The sequence below is a fragment of the Amblyomma americanum genome, chromosome 3 (genome assembly GCF_052857255.1).
Source record: "Amblyomma americanum isolate KBUSLIRL-KWMA chromosome 3, ASM5285725v1, whole genome shotgun sequence".
NCBI lineage: Eukaryota > Metazoa > Arthropoda > Arachnida > Ixodida > Ixodidae > Amblyomma > Amblyomma americanum.
In genome coordinates, this window is record NC_135499.1 from 192,358,226 (window position 1) to 192,374,224 (window position 15,999).

Genomic DNA, 15,999 nt, shown 5'->3' on the forward strand with positions numbered 1-15,999 from the left:
TGGCGTTATTGTTGCTGCAGCAATAAATGCCTGTTTGTGTCAGCCAGTGTGTCGTTCCTTTGTTCCCTCAGAGCAAGGCCCGCCGTGGTCGGCGAGCGCTCGGTAGCGTACACGATCACGGGGTGGGGTCCGGGCGGCTTTGAACCGTGTCAGCCGCGATTGAGTGGGGAGAACGTACTCATCTCCCCAAGTCAACCCCACAACGCGCGCACACACACACACACACTGAAATACACTGGATACGACACAGCACTTGAGTACCCACACAAAGAGGATGACTCATTCAAACAATACCCCTAGGCTCCATGCAGGTTTGGCTACTGCCGAATCGAATATGTGAAACACTGCTAAAATCCGTCACTTCGGCCCTCAAAGGGAGATAAAAAGGAAGTCAACTACTCACAATAACCATGAGGCACTGCTTAGAAGGGATGTAGCGCACCACAGCTGCCCCTATGGCCTTCTTGAACTCCTTGTGGGCCGAGTCATCCTTGGAACTGCCACAGCAACAGGAAAAAACGCGGCCGAAGACGCCAGGTCACGCACCGATACACATCAGCCAAAACCCTTGCCCATCCTTGCTCTAAAGTGGACAGGACACTCACTATTCACGCAGGTCGTCAGGTACATCCAACTCAAACTTCGTGAATGTGTTCTTGGTGATTGGAGGACTGCAATGAAAAAAAAAATGCAGAGAGGTAGTCAGCACTTTTTATACGGATTAAGCATTTCAAGACCCTGGCACTAAGATTAAAGCTCCGACTCAGAATGTACGAGGAAGACCGAACACACAAAACGGCTTTCTTTGGTAGTAGCCGTAAGTAGATCTGCGTGAATGCAGTTCCCGTGCTTTTGCAAAAGAAATTTGTTTGTTTTTTATGATACAAATTTTCGGATTATAAACGGATTTTTTCGCAGCCCCATGAGATTCGTATCATCAAGATTCTACTGTGTCATATTTACTATTCGATTAATTAGATTATAATTCGACCATGATTTTAAGGCAAAGGTAGACTTTGTGGGAGCATGGACTGAGGAAAGAAAAAAAATATGGAAGAACATGAATGTAACGAGGCCGCAGTATACAGAAAGATGGGTAGAAGTTTACAACTAAAAGTACCTCAAAAAACTGCTTTCATGCAGGCCTTCAAGACAGCCACACAAAAGAAAACCAAATATGACGAATATGAAGATAACCACAGAGTCCTGTTGCAAAGCCACCATGTCAAACATGCGTTTTAGAGGCCTCAATATAAAAACTTTAGGCCTTATCATAATACAATAAAAACTGAACTACTACTAGTCACTAAACCACATGGCAACTCATGTTTCCTGAATGTTGGTGGCTGTTCTCAGCAGCATTTAAATGAGTCGCCGCATTACACGCAGAGATGTTGGAAAATTGCACAGCAGTGAACGAGCTCGATGTCCTCAATAAGTGTGTCAGATTAAGATATCGAGCAAAGCAATAAGAGCGCCCTTTAGTGTACAATAGCAACGAGTTTTCCTAGCACCCAAAGTGAATTATTGGCATTAGTGTGCGACATCGGTGGCGCTGCACACATCAAAGGAGTCTGTCCGAACAAAACGAAGGCCTTTGTCTCAGAACTCTTATTACATTTCCTCGGAATAATGCTTCTGAATGCTCAGTCACTGCTCTAATACGATGCGCAGTACAGGTGGCCTTAGTTGAATATTTGTGGTGTGGGTCTTCCACTGGTAGACCAATGCGACATTGTAACTTTTTTGTGTTGTTTCCTTGAGTTGGCGGCTGACCTGCGCGACTCAACTAATATATGAGTAAATACAACATATTAAGCTTTTGTCTGCGTAATATTAGGTTACAGTCAAGCCCAATTATAACGAACCTGAGCAGAACAAACGAAGAGTTTATATCTAACATCCAAAGCTTTTTCATAATTATTCACGTGAAAAATACTTTCTACAACTATCAATCTACACCTAAGCGTGCTGGCAGCGCTGGCTCCAGGTAGCTGTGCCTGCTCATACCTCTCCCGAGGGCCGGTAGAGGGAAAAAGCCCTCTTAACTCTGCGCCTACGGCCTGCCTTGCACTAAAGCCCTCCAACTCGGCAGCTGCTCTCCATGTGACCAGCTACAGTGAAACCTCGATAAAATAAACACACAGAACAAATTATTGGCTAGGTTATATCGAACTCTTCTAAAACATTCTTGCCAAACATTTATTCTAACTTCTTATACTGAACGCGGTTCAGTACAAAACAGATACAACGAACTTCACGAAGCCCAAGTCTCCCCCATTTCAGTGGCACAGTGGCAAGCTTCATTACACTACACAAGTGCTGTGTGCTGCAGCAAGCCGTCAGTACTACTTCACTAGCAGCGACAGTACCATAAGGCACATCGGCATGTACTGTTGTCAACTAAAAAATCGTGCGTTCCTCACAACCGCTGATAGCGCCACTTTGGCAAAGGCGTGACAGACTGTTACTTTTTAGTAATTCTTGTTGTAGCAGCAGTGCTAGTGGTGGTCTGTGGTTTGGTTTTATGTGGTTTAATGTCCCAAACGACTCAGGCTATGAGGGACGTCATAGTGAAGGGCTCCGGATAATTTTTACCAGCCGGGGTTCTTTAACACGCGCTGACATCACACAATATACGGGCCTCTAGCATTTCGCCTCCATCGAAATGCGACCACCTTATGCAGCTTTGTGATGACTTTATTTTTGCTCGCGAAAAACAGCATTGTTAAAAACTGTTACCTTCAGTGATACTGAAGCACCGGTGACATTCATACTTTTTTTATATAGGCCATGTAGAAATATTAATTCGCAATTAGGTTAACATGCTGCAGTGGCAAATAATGGCGCCTTTTATTCTTTACATAATATTTCAGTATGGCATGTCATTACAGAAAAAGTAAGAATGCCACAGGTATGGGAACTCCATGCCAATCATTTCGCGTCATTAAAAGCAGCAAGATGCAATGCGAAAATTCAATAAAGATGCTTAAGAATTTATGTAATTACGCTGTAGACTTCAACAAACTTTTGATCGAAGACCAACAGCTCAAATATGGCTGCATATTCGAAATCTACAAGGAAAACATACTGTATAAACGCGTGTATGGGCCACACCCATGTACAGGTCACATCAAGTTTTCCCGAAGGAAATATATATAAAAATATCTGTTAGGTGCCGCAACCGAACTTTCCACGACCTACGTGGAAATAGCCTTCGAAATGCACGTGCCGTGGCCTCAGCGATCAGCTTCGGCTGCGAGCAATGGTGCGCTTGATTGCAGAGGCTGCACACACGCACAGGAGCTTCCACGTGCCGCAGCTCATCATCATTGACAACTTTTTCTTCCGTCGCGAGCTCCCACTATCCATATCTGCATCATTACCACCAGCTCAAGCATTTTGTGGCTGTCAAAGGCACGGGAGCTGTGGTAGCGTCGGTTCACTGTAGTTGTAGCTTTCGTGTGCTGCTGCCGAACATTGCAATTTTAGCACGATGGGCAAGCACCTTAAAGTGACTAAGCAATAAATTAACTGAGATACGTAAAGCAGACGAGAGATAGGCATTTCACCACTCGTCACCCCAACGCAAGAATTTTTGAGCTAGCATCAATAACAACGAAGATATAGAAGATTAAATAAAAATTATGCCCCTCCTCTCCCCCCTCAACTTTACACGCGGGGCACAAGACAAAAATAAAGAAAAACAGCTCTGGGATTGGGCCCCGCCCATGAATACGTCATCCGCTGATGTTCCTTTTGCAACTTCCAGTTGTCGCTCCTAGCACCCCAGCAGCAGCAGCAGTGGCATGATTGCAGCGCGCGTCGGGTTTCTTTGCTTGTCGTCTGTTGTAATTAGCAGTAGTAATAGACCCGGAACTCAAGGCGCGACCGCTCGCTCTTACGGCCGCGATGGGCATCGAGCCCTATGCGTTTACGCCGTACCGGCTGAACGCCAGCGACGACAGTAGCGACTCGGCTAGCCACTGCGAGTGGTTCCGAACTCCTGACAGAAGGAGGCGGCATTCCTGGCTCGCGCAGCAGCACGAGCAGACGATTTTCATGGCTACCGGAAGTGTGCCCGTGACGTCGTGGCTGCCGTGGCTCCGGCAAATGACAGCGTGTGGTGGCCTGGCGACGTCATGGGTAGAGTGACGTCTTTTTTCACGATTTTAGTTTCAGAATCGGTCACTACGAGCACACCAATCGGCCCGCAAATTAAAAAAAAAACATGGTTTTTAAAAACTCATAATAAACTGCCGGCTCAGTTCCGAAGACTCATACTTGGTGTGAATGCTTCTTAGCATCATTTTTAAGCATTGAAAACATTTACAAGCGACTTTTTATTCATTGCATAGTCCCTTTAATGAAAATCCGACTCCTGAAAGAGAGAAAAAAATACGAATGCTTACAAAAGAGAACGAAAAGGTAAAAAAACACTAAGAGTCTACAGTCAAACCCAGTTAAAAAAATACTGACGTGCCATAGAAATACTACTGTTATAACTGAGCTGTGCCGAAAAAAAGAAAAGAAAATTTAGAGCATTTATTGACAGGAAAGACCTGGAGGGGTTTGACTGTTCTATAGGGTGCAAACGCTCTTTAATTCGAACTTCAAGGTACTAATAAAATGTTCAAATTATCGAATGATCCTGAAAAGCTAAGAATGAATGAATGAGCTGTTTATTTAGAAAGGGAGGCTCAAGGCCGTTTGTTGGAAAATTGGGTTGTTAAGGAAGGAAAAAGTAGGTTGAAAACCGATTGCATCAAGGTACATTTGTTTGGTGAAAGACTGGACAATGGCTGCTTGCTTTTGAGATCAGAAAGGTGCGACAATTATCATAATTTTTTCATTTTCATAAATGCCTTATTGCATGCATACTGCCCGCAGCTTCAAAGCAGACCTGCTCAAAAGTGGTAAGGGCCTCCTGGACAATGTGCACAGTGCAACGTGCAAGCGCTGGAGCTCCACAGCAACCGTGCCACACCCCTCACAAGTTGTGTGTAAGGAAGCTTCTCAGCACAAACAGCGAACCGCACGTGACGAGCGCGCAGTTTCGGCGCACTTGAAGAACCAGAAACAACCACGCAGACAAATGCGCTCGCGCCAATCAGCACTCGAAACGGTGCGTAACACGGCTCAGTTAACTGGCTGCTACGGGCTTGCCTGAAGTTCAGAAAAGCAAAACAGAAACTATGCAGTCTGTCTTATTTCGAGACAGGGCCATGCATCTGTCGTCGTGCCTGGCGTTGTAGGCACGACTCAGGTGCACAGATGGCTTTGCAGCATAGAATTCAGGTTTAGCAAGGCTATCTGGTCGATCGTTTGGCACGCTGTCATGCCTGGACGCAGTCTCCATTCGGGATTACAAGCTGTTACTATTATATTACAACTTGCAAAGGTTTCTTTTCGGTGCTGTTCGCGCCGGTGACAACTGCTGTGATCACCTCATCAGTAAGGCCCTCATCTGCCATGACTGCATCATCAGTGTGCAAAAATTCTTCGACTTGACATGCCGCAATCATCATCATTCACCGATGACAAAAGCACCGTCATCACTGCACCATTGGGAGCTTCGTGCACCTCCATGTCACCGGCATAAAGCCCGCTTTCTGGAAGCAATTCTTACGGGAAATCCAAGGAGCGTGCAGAACCAACGGTGCGGTGACCGCTGACAAGATAAAAACCACGCTGGCAATGTGCGTGCACCACACCGACTGATTGGTAGTACGCATGGTGCGCGTGACCAGTGCAGCAACGCAGCATCTCGCCAGATGCGGTACCACCTGCCCTTGGGACAAGTGAAATCAGCGAAGCGGCGACAGTGGCCAAGTTAGCGAAGAACAGGGGAAGATGGGGCAATGCATGCGCTGCCGGAGCCAGCCGTAGTTCAGAATGCAAAAACAAAGAAAAACGTGCCGGTGCGTTTTCTTTCTGCAAGCGGGACACCCCTCAGAAACGGTGGTAATAATGGACTGCTCCACCAAGGCTCCCTACCATGCTCCCTATGTTCTCTGCATGGGAATTTTGCACAGGAGAATGCATCCGGCTTTTCTCCTGCCTGCATTGCCGCGACAAGCAAGCATCCTCGGCGCGCCCAGTGGTGGTGTGTCTGAGTGCGTCATGGATTCTTTCGCTTTTGTGCCATCGCTGCGTGGGATTGGTCAGTCAGATGGTTCCACATGGGTGCACTTTTGTCTTGTAAGCGTGGTTTTGCTGGTGTGGTTGTAGCATTTTTTGTTTTGTAGCGATAGCTACATTACGGTAGCATTTTGAGCTTTCAGCGTGGCGGCACGCCACCCTGTAGCTGATCACATGGTTGGTCACGTGACCAAGTTCCACATGGCCAGCTGTAGCTATCACGTCACTCCAGGTTTAACCACAGCTAAACCACCAATATTTTTTTGTTTCTTTTATGGTTGACACTCAATGACCAGATTTGTTATAACCCATAATGTTCCATGAAAGCATTGCCATAAGTGGTTAATTTATCATAGAACACATGGTAAAGCTGACGGTGTCGCGACTGACCATTGTTACATCCGATATACTGTTATGACCGGTATTGTTTTAAGCAGGTTTGACTGTGCGAGCACAGTCAAGAAGAATGGACGAGGTTCGTTGGCATATACTGAAGGCTGTTTGGGTTCCCTGGGGCAAAAAAGTTTGAGCAAGCCCGCTCTGGAGTATTGCTGGCATCTACTTCCAATCGAAACCAAGGCATGGTGCCATAAATAAAGGAGAGAGACAAACGAGATATCAGGCATGTTACCACATGGCTGCATTTTTGACGCGCGGTTCTATTGCATTATTCTTCGTGCTGGCCTTGAGCAACTGCTAGGACAATGCACAGAACCGACACCCCCTCCCAGCGCGATGTGGCCGATGGAGGCTGTCGATAAGCGGAAAACCGGCACCCCACTCTCCACATGCGACTACAGACTGCGGCTAATGTAAGCGGCAGAGGCCAGATAACGCAATCGTGTTCTACTCTTAATGGGGAAGCTTAAGCATCCCCCAAATTTTTCTTGTACTTTCAACTGCGCCCTCCGCCTTCAAGGGAGCGTGGATAGTTGATGGAAGGGCCGCTGTTCCAATCGCGGCGGCACCGCCACTCGGAAAAGCAGCGGTGCCGGGGAGTGTCAATACCTGACGGAAGAGCAGACACCACTCATGCGTAGTCTCTCTTTGGCTCGAACACATTCGCTGGCTGCGTTTTACAAGTTTTTAATGTACTGCTTCGTCAATTGTCATAAGTGCTCAAGATCCGGTAAGCGACCGGAGCTCGTTCACGGCTACATTCAAGATGGCTGTCGTTCTTTACGTTGAAGAAACGAACAACTGCGTGCTGCACTGCAAGTTCGACATTCGCAAGGCAAAATTTTCAGCTGTTCCACGCGATGTCGTGATGTGGCTGTTTGCGAAGTAGGGATTTCTTTAAATGATAACGTTAGAACGACATGCTGTGGGACCGCAGCAGCAATCACGACGGGAGCGCTAGTGAGGATGATGGCACAAGTGTCGACGAGTAGTCCAGTGACTAATATATTTCCATTTTGGTATGTGCCCATAGGCATGCCCGCGCACAGCAGCCGACAGCGGCTGGTGAGAGGTGGCGGCTGCCGGATAATACTATCATGTTTTATTATTAAACGTCAAGCTTAAGTGGTCTTCAAGTTTGTTTTTTTTTTTTCCTGAAATGTGATAAGGGGGGTCAACTTACAACTGTGAAAATGCGGTACTCGTAACTTGTCGCAATGCGGCAGCATGTAGCAGGCTTTGCCTGTTTGGCGCAGCAATTGCATCACTGTATTCGTTGTAGCATTATTCACGTGTAACTGCAGTAAATTTCTTGTAAGTATTCTGCCGGCTTTCATGGTACAGAAAATATCTGAAATATTGTTCGTATTTACTGAAGATCACTGGATGAACGAAGCAGCTTTTTGATTACTTTACAGAAGAAGCATCTCATTGATACGCTAATACAAATGTGGCTGAATTCGTTTTGTTGTGTTCCATTCATCAGCAGAGAAGTAGTGCCAGTACTGTCTGAGCGAAATTAACCAAACAAATACGCTGATCATTCCCAGGGTTGCACCATGAATGACGACAGCTAATGAATAAAGCTTTCACAGCTATCAATGAAGTCAACACACGACAAAATGCTAGGAATGACACAAAACTGTTTACAGAGAGAATTTAGACAAGTAAAATGAGCAACAAAGAAGCCTTACTTGGGGTTCTTGGGTCGAAGGCGATCTGAGGGTACAATCTCCGAGTAGGCTGTGTCCCAGCCTTGGTACTCCACCACGTGGAAGTCACCCTTGGTCATCTTGACACGTGCCTCCCACCAACCAGAGGCTTCCTGGTCGTTAGCTTTGGAAAACACCTCAACTTCCTGGCCCTCCGTGAAGGTCTCATCCCCGCGTGCACTCGATGGAAGCCGAACCCGCTGGAACGAGAACTTGTTTGGCGGCTGCCAGCTGCATGTCCAAAACACTGCCTGTCAGCTTCGGAAGAACAAACCGCTCTTCCATACCTTCTTGCTAGGCATGAGCAAATAGTGAGTTTACAATTCGAAGCGATATGAAGCAAAAAGCTATTAATTAAACAGTTTCGAAACAAATGTTTTCGAAATAAGTGAAAATTTGAGACTGAAAATGTAATAGTCAAAAAAAAAGAAGGCAATTCATTACAGTTCAATAGCATATGCCGAAAGAAAGGGTTTGCAGAATTCACTAAAGAAGCAAATAAAAACAAAATAAAATAAAATGCTTTCATACTTGTGTTAAGCAATGTTCAATCAGCAGCAAGTCAAAAAAGCCCTAAGCATCATAGCCTCAAGCCCTTACCACGCTATTCTTTACATGCTACTGATTTCAAATACAAAAATTGCCGACAGATTGTTCAGACCCTGAAATTTCAGATACGACTGATACTCCAGGCTTGTGCAGCACCGCATCACGCATCCCACGAAATTCAAAGTACAGCCGTGGCTGAAATTTTGTACACATCGCATATAACGCCGCAATTTCTCTGACCTCATTCGTGCAGCATACACTCACGGTCGCAGTCGTACCACTGACAGAGGAGGCTACGGCCGAGTAATCCGTTACACTAAAGTCATATGCCAGCGAAGGCACCATGGACGCGCCATAGGTGGCACGCCGCCATATACCAATTGGAGAATACGGAACCGCCATTACTATGACGACCCTTTGCTTAGACTAAGTCTCGACATATCGCGTAATCGTCAACATAAGCCAGCACAAGGAGATGCGAGCATGCCCTGTCGCACCTCCAGATGCGCGGCTGCGCAAAGACGAGGGGTGCACCTACCCTTGTGAGCACATTTAAATGTATTCTTCCGAGATTAGTAATTTCATCCAAACGTGTGAAAAGGTAGCAGAAAAGCATGGAGGAGGCGTACCACTACGCCACGATCGTGAGCGCAAGAAAATGGCGATGCTCTTCAAGGAGAAGACTGTGCACCCATGTCAAAACACTTGACGGTGCTGGCTTTCTCATCCCGGTACCTAAAATAACTGGTGTTCTACCTCTCACGCAATTTCAGCTGTAAGAAGGTGTAAACAATAAGGTACTGCTTGCTTCGAAGTTTGTTTCCAGTGACATCTCAACTATGAAAGCTAACGTCGACGTAGCGCTAGCTAGCCTGGGTTATGTTGGAGTTCTGCTTCTTATCGTTTCGTTGTCTTTCAGACCTTGCGTGCAGCGGGCACACTGCAGTTCCAGCCATGACATGATCTCTGCTGTGTCTGGGCTGTCTCTGCTTTGCCCAGTCAAATGCTTTTTGGCAATGTGCAAACTATGTGGCCGTCAAAGGCAGAGTTCGTGAACGCGGCCGCTGTTGAGTCTGCACGACTCGTGCCAACATCCAGAGCAGTACAACCACAAAGTGCCAGAGCATACAAAAGACCATAGACTCTTGCATCCAGCAACTTATTAGACACCTTTTGCACACCACGCACCATGTTACCATTACCGGAGTACCGGGAGCCCGCGTGTCATCAATATGCATACGCAGATCGCCTCGAGGGCGCCAGATGACGCCAAGCACCCGACAGCTATGCAGATGTATGCCACACAAGGACCGATCAGTGCATGCGCTCTGGTGGTGGGCAGGCTCCCAGTACTCTGGTAACATTAATATACGCTTCACGGTACGCTGGAGGTGTCTATTTTCATGGGTTATAAAACTTAGAAATACTTAGAAAACAAGTCCGCAGCAGCTTGATACGGAGAACCATGAACCAAGCCAAGTTCTCATACTGACAAAGATAAGGGCACTTAATTGCCTGTGTGCTTCAAACGAGGAAGCTAAGGAAGTGTTTTAAAGATGTGGTGGTTTCTTAAACATAGTCACCTAATTTATTGTACAACACAAAACTGACCTTCGCTTCACTCTTCACGAAAGTTAAAAAAAAATACTGACATTAGTGATGTTTTTCCTAACCAAATGAATAAGCAGAATTTGCAAACTATCAGCACACTAACACATATGCACTAGTTCCTATACAAACTGCTACATTTCAACAGGTTTCAATTCACTGGTGTAAGGTAATCAACAAGTAGGAGATATGACAACAGTGCAATCTGAAAAATGCCTCTTGCCACCTTACCATATATGGGAAGCTGCAATATGGCAGCAAGAACCAATTGATGAATTGCCTAGAAGCAGTGATAACGTGCAAGATCGGGGTCGCCAACTGCCCAGATTTCGTCGGCCAGTCTTGACTTTTGATCAGAAGTCCCGAGTCACACTCAATTTGAGCTTGTTGGGACAGTGAAATGACCCATGTACGAATGCACTTGGACACATGAACACTGGAGACGTGCTACAAGTACCGTCCATTGAAATTCATCAGCAGGTGCAGTGGGGTCGGTAGCAACATGATTCTGACTGCAGCATGGTTCTGCTGTGGTCACAAGAATATTTTGTTCTGACTGTATTTAGCTTAGCTGTGTTGATCTCTTTTACTGCAGTCCCAATGAACAAAAGCAAAGTTTCGTTCTTGCAATCTTTTCAATTTTTGCTGGTGACCAAACTGCTGATTTTGTTCATGGCAAACTTCTCCCTCCTTTCCGTGAAATGGTGGCACTCTTAGCCAGGCACATAGCTACTAGATTGCTGTCATTGTAAGTTGTGACACAAAGGGATAGAAGAAAATAATGAGAGAACCGACTGTACGAAAAAATGCTAGACTCGCCCCCACTTCCCCTTATCCTGATTTCAACCAATGATGAGTTGACCAAGCTCCTTGTCACTGCTTGGTTGGATCATACAATCTGAACAGTTCACATTTGCAGGGCTTAAAAGCTTAATGTAATGACTTTAATGTTGCTAAAGCACTATAACTAGAACGCCCCTTAATGTGAAGTTGTTCAAAAATTTAGTGTTGCAAATTTACCAGTACTGCTTTTCCCTAAGCCTGTGTTACATTCAATAAGACAAAAGGCACACCACATCACATAAAAGGAAATGCTGATTTTTGCGCACCAGATTTAAAATGTCAAAAAATTTGCAAAGTGCAAGAGCCTTGAAAGGTGCAAAAACATGCGCGCGAGTGCAATTAGCACAATAAGTGCCACTAAGCAAAAAGAAAGAGAAATGCTTCTTCCGGTGTGCCATTTGACCTTAAGCATTTGCATTACCGATCAAAACCTGCCAGCTTAAACCAGCTAAGAAAGAGCCCTAGCCTCCTGGAACAAAAAAAAAAAGACGTTGCCCTTCATTTACGCACACGGCCAGTTCGCTGCCTTCTTGAACGCAAAGTACCGCCCACGTCAGGCTACATTCGCGATTCCACGTACGTTTTTTTTTTTTTAGAGCATCGCGGAAGCTGTCAAGACTGCTCGCACGCCCATCGTCTAGACAACTCGGCTACAACTGCAAAGGGACGGCCAAAGTAGGGGCTCGGACCCACAAAGGCAGCGCGCAGGCACACCGATAACAGTACGCGTGCGAACCTACGTTCGGCCCGCGCCATGTGGGGCCCGAACGCTCCCACGGCAACGATACCGACTACTTGCATGCACGAAGTTTAGCTCACGACTGCATTACTGCATTGAGCCCGCGATTGGCGCCCGTTTCGGAAAAAGCATGCGCACACGCAACGCAAAGGGATTTCGCACGAAGAGTGGCGTGCGTTCCGGGATGTTCACAGGGATTAGGGAGGAGCCATAACCAAGCTCTCGCCAAATGCACGCCAGCGTACTGTACTAGAGAGCCGTACTCACTCATTTTCGAATGCAACTGTGATGTCGTTCTCGTGGACGTCGACGACGAAGGCCTGCGCAAAGAAAGAGCAACACGTGAGCCTCGCGACCAGCCGCCGCGGCGTTCACAAACGCGAGGTCCGAAACGCTGGCAACGCCGCCGCGGGCACACGATCGGTGCGGTTCAGCGATAAGCTAGTTCTTCAAGAACACCTTTTTCTTTCTCAAAACGCATCGCCAAAGTGGCTCATGGCTCGCACACGAAGGCTCGTGGCGATTTTTGCAGGTTCAGTGACCCTATAAAGGCAGACGCCTTTGCAAAGGGAGAAACAAAGCTGTCACAGGGAGTGCTGCTTGGTCGCACCGCGCGTGGTTGGACTGCAAGGAGCAGCAACTAAGCGCGCTGCCTGGCGCGTAAAGATGACAATTTTCGCCTCGGACCTTCACAAAAGAACGTGTTCACCGGCTCTAAGCCTAAATTACCACCGACAGCGACAGTTTGGAACGAGCGCGGCAACACATTTTTAACCCTAACAAAACTTTAGACTTCTATCTGTCGCTGGACGCACATGTGAACGGCAGGGCGCAGAGTAAACACGTTAGAAGCCGTCCCATGGCCTTAACAACGTCTCTGATGCGACTAGCAAAATTATTTTCGAATAGTATCAGCAAATTTACCTTATAGTGGGCTCCGTTTTCGCCCCGCACTTCCACAGCCAGGTCCTCCATCTTCCCAGTCATGAGCATCATGGGATTTGGATCAGTTCTATTTTTTATGCGGAGCGTTCATTTTCGCCGATTTCTGTTATCACGTTTATAAGGCACACAAACCGATTGAATTTTTTGTGTCTATAGATATTTAATGCTTTTATATGAAAAATATTTATTAAATATCAATTTGCATCTATCCCGCTGTCTGAGCAAACATGGTTGTCGATGCACAGTTATGTCGTGTGCTGTAGGCGCGTGATGTCTCTCTTATGTAGTTTCGTTGTAAGGGGTGAAACGTCTACTTTTTCGGCAGATGTAGATTAGTCGTTTGAGAGCCGTCGCAAGCGGTCGTAAATGGCATCCGATAGTGACTCGGATGAGTTTTTCGATGCTGTCTCAAGTCCGATCCGGTCTGTTGAAAACAAGTGAGTTGTCGGTCATCCGAAAGCTTCCACTGTCTGATCAAGCGTAGGATTGCCTTCAAGCTCGTGACATTCCTGCACCTTTTCTTTCTTTTAGCGAAGATTAGCGCTTCTTTCTGCACATTGTTGCGCGCAGGAATTTATTTACGCGAGTTGAATGCCATGGCAAATGCCGCCCTTCTTTTGAAAGTGCTGTTTTACTCCTCGCGCCTGGGACACGCCTCGCTCTGGCGCGCGATCTGATGGCGCGTGCCGAGTGAACCCGCGCTCCTGTCAGCGGCGGTGCTCATCTAAGCGGCAGCTGTCAAATGCCTGCAGCCGCAGCCGTACGACATCCAGCGGCAGAATTTTCCAGTGCGCTCTGAGCGAAAGAGGGCGATTACGCAGCACAGCCAGCCGTCTAGCCTGTGCCTACCTGATATGCGCAATTTTATAATTGAAGAGTTGAGCTCAGATATATTTTGGCCATGTTTGAGTAGGCCACATATGTTGCAGCTTTCACCGGGCAGGCGCGTTGTGACATCAGCCGCTGCAGAACAAACAGATGAAGATATGTGTTTGCGACTTGCTCTAGTTGGTAACGTGCAAATATACGTTATAATTAATCTGTCACGCGGTTCTTCATTACTGTGGGCGGTTTGACAGCATAGCTAATGTATACAAACACGGCCCCTTGCATCATGCATCTGTAGAAGTCTGCTTTTTTCTTTTTTTTTTACAGCTGTGGCGGTCTTCTATGTTTACCATGGGTTTCAGAGCTTCTGCATTGTTGCAACATAATGTACACACACACTCCGTTTTCTCATCTGCGGCACAGGAATGGTACACTGTTTATTTGTAACGCCCCTGGGTGGTGTGTCCTGTAACAGTGCTCCTGTAAATAGTGCTGTCCTGTAAATAATGATTCAAAACTGCTTCTTTTATTGCTTGCTGCACTCAGCAATCGTCCACACACCTGCCTAGAGCACTCGAATGGTGCACCGGGGAGTACACTTGTCATTTACGAGTGGCCTAGGGCTCAAAACCTGACCTTACCGTGTATGCACATTCCAATGGATCGTGCTGTACTCCATGCCTTTAAAAGCTACGTCAGGCCCACCAGGCAGCAGCAGTTGTCATAAATACACAAGAGAGTGCACCTTTGGAGCACTCTAGACAATTGTATGTAGGTACATTTCACCTTGCTTGCTCGAACAGTTCGGGCACTTTTGTTTAGGTTTCTACAGGCACAGTGACAAAAACCCATGTATTGCATAGAAAAGAAATCGCAACAAAGAACAGCAACGCCAAAAGAATAAGCTAAGAGCAGAGAATTACATTTTTTGTTTTAACATTCTTCCAGCCTCTTCCACTGTGCTTATGCTGTTTACTTGTGAACTCAGCCTCATTTATGCTTGTCTCGTTACTGATTTCCTTGCACTGTCAAATGTTTTGGGTGCTTCTGTTAACCAACATTATCTGCGGGGTACTAGTTGTGATGTTCATCCAAGTGAAAGTCACATGTATACCTTGCCTGTGTCATTTGTCTTGTTCCATTTTTGTACTGTTTTTCTTTTCGTGTGGTGACAGACAAACTAGCCCATCAAAGTGTCTTATTATGGTGTATTTTGCTTTAGTTGAAAACTGCTGATGTTCATCTCATTTCATACACCATACCTTCAATATATTGTAGGACTGAGTTGCACATCAGTGCTAAACAGATTACGACAACATGCCACTTGTGCCTTTATTCTACTTAGGCTGTCGAGCAATACTTGGCAACATTTGTTGTTGGGCTTGTTGGTGGAAATTTGAGAACACACTGTGTTTGTCGCCTGTTCTTGCGTACCATGTCTACTGGCTCTACTCCTGCTGTAAGTACCTGGGACTGGTGGCTCTTGAAACGTACTTTTTACGACTCGACATAATGTTCAGTGGAACAGGGCGCACTCCAGCATTTACTTCAAATCGCATCTGAATATCTAGGATTTTGACAGAAGCTAGCAGAAAGAACCAAATACTATTTCATACCTCAACTAATCACGAATAAAATCAGTTGTTAATTTGCCCTTTGTCTTGTCCATGTTGTTCGTCCCAACTTTAGTGTGTCCTGATCCTTCAAGCTACACAGTTGTGCGCTATGAATCCGCACCAACAAGGCCATATCTTTGCATTGTTTGGGTATCCTTAGTGTCTGTGGGTGGCATATTTTCTTGGCGGGTGTTCTTATTTGCAATGGGAGCCTATTGAAAATAAGTGTGTCAATAGATCTAGTACTCATAAATCAGCAGTGCTACATATCAGCAAGATCCCAAAGGAAATGTGACTGCAGAAGGTGACTTTGAGCGTAAAATGATATGATCAAGGGTCAGCTTTCTATGGCGGTACACAGTACCTGTATCGTTGGCGTGCGACCACACGTAAGAAGAGCACAGGTGGGAAACAATCGCATCATGCTCGTAGCTTCTGCTGTGGTGCCACAAAAAGCCATCCGAGTATAGGCATTTTACCAACGTGACTAATGTTGCTGCTCAAGTTTTGTTTATGATCTAAATGTGACAAAGTATTTGTAAACCAGTGAAAGCTTCTCTGTGTTTTGCCCAGGAATAGCATGAAAACTACTGCTTTCAGTATTAAATATAACACACAG

The 15,999-nt window shown here is 46.1% G+C and overlaps 2 protein-coding genes across 9 annotated transcripts in view; one reads left to right on the forward strand and one right to left on the reverse strand.

Annotated features, from left to right (window-relative positions):
* The window catches only part of Fmr1 (synaptic functional regulator FMR1), a 45,879-nt gene extending 32,824 nt beyond the window's left edge, over nt 1-13,055 (reverse strand). For 4 of the 7 annotated variants that reach the window (XM_077659374.1, XM_077659371.1, XM_077659373.1 and 1 more), the window contains exons 1-5: nt 12,916-13,054; nt 12,259-12,311; nt 8,235-8,483; nt 606-671; nt 404-506 (exon numbers count right to left, since the gene is read on the reverse strand). In XM_077659374.1, coding sequence (XP_077515500.1) covers nt 404-506; nt 606-671; nt 8,235-8,483; nt 12,259-12,311; nt 12,916-12,987 — 543 coding nt within the window. In that variant the 5' untranslated portion in view covers nt 12,988-13,054. Of the gene's footprint in view, nt 1-403; nt 507-605; nt 672-8,234; nt 8,484-12,258; nt 12,312-12,915 lie in introns of all 7 variants that reach the window. The other 3 variants (XM_077659375.1, XM_077659372.1, XM_077659370.1) reach the window with 2 other exon arrangements.
* Nucleotides 13,056-13,151: 96 nt separating this feature from the next.
* Nucleotides 13,152-15,999, forward strand: part of LOC144125725 (WD repeat-containing protein 44) — a 31,103-nt gene continuing 28,255 nt past the window's right edge. For both annotated transcript variants that reach the window (XM_077659367.1, XM_077659368.1), the window contains exon 1: nt 13,152-13,373. In XM_077659367.1, the coding sequence (XP_077515493.1) occupies nt 13,303-13,373 (71 nt within the window). In that variant the 5' untranslated portion in view covers nt 13,152-13,302. The remainder of the gene's footprint in view (nt 13,374-15,999) is intronic.